Source organism: Uloborus diversus, chromosome 5 (assembly GCF_026930045.1).
Source record: "Uloborus diversus isolate 005 chromosome 5, Udiv.v.3.1, whole genome shotgun sequence".
NCBI classification, from domain to species: Eukaryota; Metazoa; Arthropoda; class Arachnida; order Araneae; family Uloboridae; genus Uloborus; species Uloborus diversus.
In genome coordinates, this window is record NC_072735.1 from 51,770,317 (window position 1) to 51,779,099 (window position 8,783).

The 8,783-nt window shown below is 32.7% G+C and overlaps 1 protein-coding gene across 2 annotated transcripts in view; it reads right to left on the reverse strand.

Annotated features, from left to right (window-relative positions):
• LOC129222493 (3'(2'),5'-bisphosphate nucleotidase 1-like) overlaps nucleotides 1-8,736 on the reverse strand; it is a 43,852-nt gene extending 35,116 nt beyond the window's left edge. The window contains exon 1 of one of the 2 annotated variants that reach the window (XM_054857006.1): nucleotides 8,444-8,736. In XM_054857006.1, coding sequence (XP_054712981.1) covers nucleotides 8,444-8,449 — 6 coding nt within the window. In that variant the 5' untranslated portion in view covers nucleotides 8,450-8,736. Of the gene's footprint in view, nucleotides 1-8,390 lie in introns of both variants that reach the window. The other variant, XM_054857005.1, reaches the window with a different exon arrangement.
• Between the last annotated feature and the right edge of the window lie 47 nt (nucleotides 8,737-8,783).

Below are 8,783 nucleotides of genomic sequence, written 5' to 3' on the forward strand. Positions count from 1 at the left end.
TTAGTTCAGACTTTTTGCTCATATACATAGGCGGATTTACGGGGGTGCCAGGGGGTGCACCGCACCCCCAAAATTTTTGGTTGGGTTTTCAAAAAAAAAAAAAAAAAATAATAATAATTTAGTATATTTCACCCTGAAACGCAGTTGGGGGAAAAAAATTCACAGCTGCTATAAGGGCCGGATTTGGAAGTGTTGGAGGCCCCGGGGCAACGAAGGAGTGGAGGCCCCTAATCAGAGTTCGAAAAGATCATCATATTTTTGAAAACATCCGATACTTTGATATATTATAGGGGTTTCACCAACTTAAAGGGCTAAATCCTTTCTTTGGTTAAAAAAAAAAAAAAAAGAGTGCCCCCATGCAATCTGTTGCTAATAGAAAATTATAACAGATTTTTAATGATTAATTCAAAATTCTTCGTTATTATTTAAAAAAATGTAAAAAAAAGGGGGGGGGGGAAGCGGGAGAAAATCGACGTGTTCAATAGATATTTCCGTTAAAAAATATCTTTTCAAGTCATTTTGTCAAATATTTTTTTTTATTTTTGAGCTCAAGACGCGAGAAGTTGTAAGGATGACCTGCAAAGTTAACCATTTTTCGGATTTTTTTTAACTCACTTTATTTCTCTTTAACTCATAGGTACAAATTACAAATTAAATGAATAAAAAAAAATACTTGCAATCAGGGCTTTCTGATGTATCGATAATAATATTATTTTTGTGCAAGCATTCTTTGTAGAAATACAAAAAAAAAAAAAAAGTCTGGGAGATTAAACCTAAAATTTGCAGACCCGTGAAAGTTAGGATATTTTGTAAAAATTTTACTGTGGGGGCCCCTTTGTTGTGGAGGCCCGGGGCAGTAGCCCCGCCTGCCCTCCCGTAAATCCGGCCCTGGCTGCTATACTAGTAAATTTACTTGAATCCATTGTATCACCACACTTCGCTAGTGCAAGGAAAACATAACTGTGCTTTCATCTTAAGAATTAAAGTAATTTTATCCATTTAAAAAAAAACCCTAATAAATAATTTCATGCAAATAAAGAAATTTCTCAAACAGTTTATTCAAAAAAAAAATTACTGTTGCAACAAACTTGATCAATGAAATCTACTCCGAAATCAACTAAAAACCAACATTTTTAAGGTAAATTTTCAAAAATTTCTGAAGGGGGACCCCCGGACATTTTGCTGCAGTCAGGGCTCGATTAAGACATCGAGGGGCCCTAGGCCAAATACATTTTGGGGCCCCCCTGTATTGAAACTTCATTAATTTAGCCATTTTCTGAAACAATTTTAGCCATGGACTGAAGTAATTTAAGCCATTTGAGGGCCCTAGGCCACTGCCTAGTTGGCCTATTCAGTAATCAGGGCCTGTCTGCCATGCTGCATCCAGGGGGAGGGGGCACAAGACCGGTGACCCTCCCCACAAAATGCTGAGTTGATGTTTTTTAAAAAAATATTCTTTATTATTGAACGGAAGAAAAGTTCTCATTTTGGGAAACGCAGTTACTTTAAGAAAAAAAAAAGAATGCTGGGAAAAAATCTTAAAACGAATTGTGTGCCTCCCCCCCCCCTCCTCGCACAATCCTCTTTCTTTCATATCTCCTCCCTGTTTTTTTCATTTTTCATTTTTTAAAATTTCGTTTTCATTTTTTCTATTTCGTTTTAATTTTTTCTAATAGTGCTGAAAATTTTTCTTCTCCGAAGCCTCTCTCCAGCCGAAGTTATTACAGAGCATCTCAAAGTTCGTTTATTGGGCTTCAATTTCGCAAAATTTCCAAGAAAGATCCTCTAATCACCTAAAAACATTGAAAATCATTTAAAATTGCCCTTTTGGAGCTTCAGTTTTGAAAAACTGCAGTGTCCCAAACATTACCAAATATGGTCTTACACTCTTGTGTTTAAGACTTTAATTTTGGAAAATATTCGAACAACGGTCTCCGACCCCCTTTCTCTAATATTATCAAAAGATTATTAATGTTTTGGTTTTTAAAAACTTCTATTTCGTAATATTTAGTAGGAGAATCCTTTTTTTTAATACCATGGGAGTATTGGATAAGAACTTCATTTTTAGGACTTCAATGTCAAAACTTTTCCAGGGAAGAGCTCCAGAACACCCCGTCTGGTAACAGCATCAAAACTTGTCCACCATAGCGTTTTTGGAACTTCAATTATGAAAAATTAAAGAGGTAGTTTGGGGGGGGGGGACGTATTTCTATCTGTTTTTCAAAAAATCGATTGGAGACAGTCCATAAGTATTATTCCTAACTCAAACTATAAATATGGACTATAATCACATTTATAAGACTTAAATTTCTAAAAATAGCCTTGGAGCCCACGTACCTTTCTCGCCCCTAAAATATCACCAAGAACTGTAAAACTGCGTTTTCAAAACTACTATTGCAATTTTTTTCTGGGGCGTAAATGCCTTTCCAAACCAGAAGCTGAATTCACACCCATTGCTTCTAACAACATCGACTTTCGTTGAAGACTTCCTGCAGTTTGAAATGTTAAGAACTGCCAATCCCCTAATATTACTAAATATGGTTTACATCGAGTTTTTTAGACTTAAAAGTGCGCGCCGCCCTAAAATTACTTTCTGATTTCGACACTGCCTTCTTACTCCGGGAATATCCCCCCTCCCTCCAGATCCCCGCTACTGTTGCACCCCCAAAACTTTTGGCATAAATCCGCCTATGCTCATATATACTAAAGCTAGGATCACTTTCTTCAGATTTAGAAGAGATCGCTTGCCGCCTAAACATTTACTAATGGCGCAATTTAAATCGCTGATTTGGGAATATTTTACAGTTTGTATAAATGAAGAAAAAAAAAGCATTGCGCAAAGTGTGCTCGAAACAAAATTTGGAAATTTTTTATTACACGTGGTAAAACCGTAAAATCATATTCAACAAAGCCATTATGGAATCATCTTCAGTTCAAGCATGGCGCGATTTATAAAAACCTAAAAGGTGCTAGCAGTTCTAGCAAAGATGATGAAAATGTAAATGATCCAGGAACAGCAAAGAACAAATTAAATCAGCTAACATTGGAGCCACTAATACAGATGAACAGAATGTGGAAGTTAGATGAACCTAAAGGCAAAGGCTAGAACTTCTAAAATATATAAGTAGGTATTAATGTTTCATTAATTGTTTCATAATGTGAATCGTTATTTTCTGGAATTAAAGGGAAATTTTAAGTTGATTATTTAAGCCTAAGTTTATTAATTTGTTGTTAAAAAGTGAAAGCGTTGAGAATGACTCTTAATACTGTATTTAAGATGTTAATTTGCATCTTTTAAGAGAGTGAAACCTTTGTTTTCTGGAATTAAAGTAAAATTTTCAGTGAATTATTTTAGCATAAGTTTATTAATTTGTTAACTGGGGTGCCCACATACTAGGGGGGATGTTTTAGGGGTATTTTTCTCTTTTGGGGGGTTTTCTATTTGGAGTGGGGGGGGGGGGGGTATTTATGGTTTTTTAGGGGGTGGGCTCTTGCTCTTAGGGGGGCTGAGCACCCCCTGTATTTAAGATGCTAATTTGCATCTTTAGAGAGAGTGAATCTTTCTTTTCTGAAATTAAATTAAAATTTTTAGTTGATTATTTTAGCATAAGTTTATTAATTTGTTAACTGGGTTGCCCAGCTAGGGGGGGGGGGGGTGTTTTAGGGGTATTTTCTCTTTTTGGGGGGGGATTTCTATTTGGGGGGTATTTATGGTTTTTAGGGGGTGGGGCCCTTGCTCCTTAGGGGGGGGGTACCCCTGTATTTAAGATGCTAATTTGCATCTTTAGAGAAAATGTACTTTAATTTCTGGAATTAAAGTAAAATTTTAAGTTGATTATTTAAGTTTATTTATTTTTTGAGTCAAACTGGCCCTGTTTTAATATTTTCTTTTTTAACTTGTAAGTTGGAAAAATTTTACAAATGTATTACCTGTAATAAAAATGATTTCAAAGCACAGTTTTATTTTTTGTTATTTCTAAATTGGAAACAAGAAAAATGTATTACTTTATGATGAAGTTTAAAAAAAAATTTCTACATGTCATGCAAATCTAATAACAAATACGACTCATTATACGACCTTTAAGATTTCAACTATGAATAATTAAAAGTTTAAACCATGTGTACATTACATACAGAATTAATTTTTGCCGAAAGTTTATCTCTTTCCGAAAAAATCTGTCAAAATAAAACAATACTTTAATGTTTCATTTTATATATAGCACAATTCCTAAATTAAAATATAGAGGCTCTAAAAAAGTACATTTGAATGTACTTAACATGTTTTTAAAGAAATGATATGTGGAACAAGTTTGATTTATTGTTTTGAAACGGCGTTGTAGAAAAATATGCGAACATGCAATGCAATCGAAATGCTGGATATCCGGCTCGGATATCTGAATCCCGGCAGGTAAGGGGGCATCGGATATCCGGTATCCAGCAAAATCACTATCCGGTGCAATCCCTAATTTAAAAAAAAAACCTGCATAATTAGCTTTTTACGTTTTAATATGAGATGCTTGTAGAAGAAAATGTTATCTTTTTTGTTTAAAATTTTCAACTTTTTGTTGCAGTGTTGAAATTAATTTGTGCATTTTCTTTAAAATTGCAATTTTTCTATCTGTTTACTGTGTTATAGTCATGTACAGTCGAGTCCCGAATTACGTAAAGGATGCGTTCCAAGACCAATCTGGCGTAAGTTGAAATTTCGCGTTGTGGAAAAAATATATGTAAAACATTTTTTTTAAAGCATACCAAATTCTTTTAAACACTTATAAACAACCCCTCAAACTGCTTAAAAAAATTCCTTAAGTACACACTACAATTTTTTTAAATAAAGAAATGAACTTCTACGCGTATTTAAAAAATTAAAAAAACTTTTATTCAACATGAAATATTTTAAATGCTCAAAATGAATGGGAGATATAGACATAAAATAAAACAACACGGTGCGCAAAGTATGTATTAATAATAAAATGCTGAACTATAATAGTACTGAACAGTAGATACAGCAATAATATTTATGAGTTAAAAAATGAAGATAATGATGATTTATGCTCCCTGATCAGATCGTTATTCTCATCTAATGCATTTTTAAATACGGTTGCTTCGCCTTTTCGTTTATAACATTTCAATTTGGGGCAACAGCCCCTCTTTCTTATCTCTTTAATCCACAATACAAGAGCAGCTTCTATTTTAATAATATTTACTTTGCTAGACTGCTCTGCAAGCTTCAATATTGAAACAAAGTTCTGAACTTTTACGGATATCTTTTTGTTTTTGACTTTTAATTTTACGATGGAAGATTCACTCATATTAATGTCGTGGCTACCGTCGACGCTTTGTAGTTGTTCAAGCACATCAAGAATCTAAGCTTTTTTTTTTAAATCAGAAACTTTCTTTTTCTTCCCATCTTCACAAATTTTAGATAAAGGTGCCACTGAGGTGCCAGAAATTTCATACACTTTAATATTTAGAATGAAAAAAATGAATAAATGAAAGATGCTGAGTGGTTTTTTTGATGCTCTAACAACGCAATGCGTAGATTAGTTTGGTGTGAGAACTTTCGCTGTTAGTGATGCTTAAAGGGATGTAACAACATTTACGAAATAAATATTTTGTTGCCAATAACGAAGCTGATACTTCCTTCCAAAAAAATTCGTGTTTTGGACGAAAATTTCGCGGTTAGCTCTAAAATTCGTCACTTGGAAAAAATTCATGTTGCAGCCATTTCGCGTAAGTCGAATCGCGTTTGTAGCAGGAGTGGGACCGTAATACGAAGAAAATGATCATTTTGACACCTAAACCTAATGTGAAATTGATGCATTTGTTTGGCCGATACCATCACTTTCAGTAGAAAACTCTTTAAATTCTTAATTTTTAAATTCCAAAACATATGTATCAGGCCGCATTTTTTTTCTAAAATGCTATCAAAGCATTCTCATGATTCTACATTGCCTCATGTGTCCTTCAATGTTGACTCCCAAAATTGTTTTTGAAGAAAGATAATGCCCTGGCCATATAATTTCAGAAAATGAGGAAAGCATGACACTTAAGCATCATTTCAGGCTAATAGCAGTTGAAGTAGTTAGAAATGCCACAATATGAAATTATTTCAGTTGACACATAATAATCTACTTTTACATGATTTTTTCACCCTGACCATTCTGAATGTGTATTCATGTGACACAAAAATTGCTTTAAAGATAAATGATATAATTAATAAATTTTAATATGGCAGTACCTATTTTTGCTTGCTTATAAATCCTTAAAATGTTGACATTTCATAAAAACTTTTAAATGTTTTAAGTAATTAAAAATTAAAAAAAAATACGTCAATATATTAGAAATTATAAAATATTTAGGCTATATATAGAAATATATAATGCATGAAATGCAGTCCTTCTCCAACATTATTAAAATCGTCCAAAATTTTGTTTTTATGACTTCAATTACAAAAACAACTAAGGAAGAGAGTTACTGAACCCTATTCTTTCTCGTAATGTCATCAGAGATGGTTTCCAATTGTGTAAATTTAAGTTTTCAATTTTGAAAACCTTTTTAGAGAAGAATGGTTAAACCCCATCTATGTCAAGACATCATAAAAGATGTCCTACAATTTTTGGTTTTCAGTTTCCAAACCTTTCCTCGCTAGAGTTACCAAATGCCCTGCATAAAAAAAAAATATTGTTAAAAGTTGTGCTGTAGGAACTCAATTTCAAAAAAATTTCAGGATAGCTGTCCCGACACTCCCACCATTTCCCAGCATTATTAGCAAAGAATCATCAAAAATTTGGTTCACTGGCCATATAACTTCAGTAAATGAGGAAAGCACAACACTTAAGCATCACTTCAGGCTAATAGCCAATTCAAGTAGTTAGACAATTTCAAGTAGTTAGAAATGCCACAATATGAAACAATTTCAGTTGACACATAATAATCTACTTTTACGTGATTTTTCACCTGACCATTCTGAATGTTTATTTTCATATGACACAAAAATTGCTTTAAAGATAAATGATATAATTAATAAATTCTAATATGGCTATACCAACATTTGTTTGCTTATAAATTATTAAAATGTCAAAATTTCATAAAAACTAATTTTTAAATGTTTTAAGTAATTAAAAATTAAAAAAAATACATCAATATATCAGAAATTATAAAATATTTAAGCTATATTTAGAAATATATAATGTAGGAATTGATGAATGTCTAAGAAAAATGTCAGGAAGCAGAAAACCCAGAGGTGAATTTTTTGTCATGTCCACAAGACACTGATTAATTTTAATTAGCTAATTCTCTGCAAAATCCTTTCACTTTCGTTTAAAAACTTTTCATTCCCTTTAGGTAAACATACACTGAACTTGTAGCATAAAAAAAGTTCTAATCTACTGATAAAATTCAGAGAATTTGCCATATGCGTCAGGACTCCAAATGCCACGTTTCTTCTGCGTCATGTCCTCAGCCCTGTAATTTTTTTTTAGAGGAGTTTAAACTTATTTTAGTGCTTAAATATTCTCTGCTGTATGAAGTGTATTTTGTTCTGATTTCACAAGAATAAAAAGCATTTATATTGTTCAGCTTTTTGCGGAGTTATGGTTAATCTAAGTTTGCAATGTCATGTCCGCAACGTGCACAATACTCATAACACTATTTAGATCACAGCGGTATCTATTCCTCAAATGTGCTGGGCACCTCTTCACCCTGGCGGATCCCCCCCTCCCCCCATCAAGAAGGGTACTCCCTAAAAAAAGTCTAACATCCATTAAGAATTTCAAAGATGCAGTATGCGATCCGATTATGAGAACTCGATTATGCCCACTAGTTTGAACTAAGTGTTTTCTTTTTCTTTTTTGAAAAAACTAAATAATGTTTTCATAAAGTTTCCATGTTGTTGGAAAATGTAAAGCTCAATTAATGCAAAGTAACTAGCATAGCTCATGAGATAAATTACAGATTAATAAATTTGCAATTTATTGTTTTTTCTTTTTTTTTTTTTTAATGTAATCCAAGTTTGCTAAATAAATTTTTTTACACAAATATAAAAGGCAGACCAACTATGTTTTTGTAAAACTACATGAAGTAGTTCGTTATCTTTATTTTATTTATTCCAGGCCTTTAACATTTCAACCAAAAACACTTCATAACTAAATGTGTTTAATTACTTAAGATCACAGAGACAAATCATATGTATCATTAAAGCAATCTACAGTGTGACACAGATAAGCAGTCAACCACGAAAAAAAAAATTTTGCAGAAAGTTTTCGTTGAGAAATTTTGCCTATAAAAACTGGAGGTAAGAATAAACTACCTACATCTTAAACTTCTTATACACGTATCGTTAACATCTTATACTTCATAGTTATCGGAAAAAAAAAAATACAATATACCTTTTCTACGATTCCTAAATCTCCTTTTTTTAATATATCTCTAATAATTTTACCAGCATGATTAGCAGCCGCAACAGATGCAGACATCAAACGAATAAATAAAGAACCTGCGGCAATATTTCCAGCCATCGTTTTTGTAAGGCGATAGATTGAAAGTGCAATATGAAAGCGATTAACACCTCAGATTTCGAGTGCAGTTTCGCAACAACAACAATTTTCTGTTTACTTTTTTTTCGCTCGTTGTAGTTTACTGTTGCCATATAAATTATTTTAAAGATCATTATTCAGTGGGGGCCATGTTGCGAACATCTTGAAGCCGCTATATATTATTTATACAGAACATCTTTATAGCCGCTAATCAGCTTAAGTTTAGCCATTTTGGATCGGATTTTT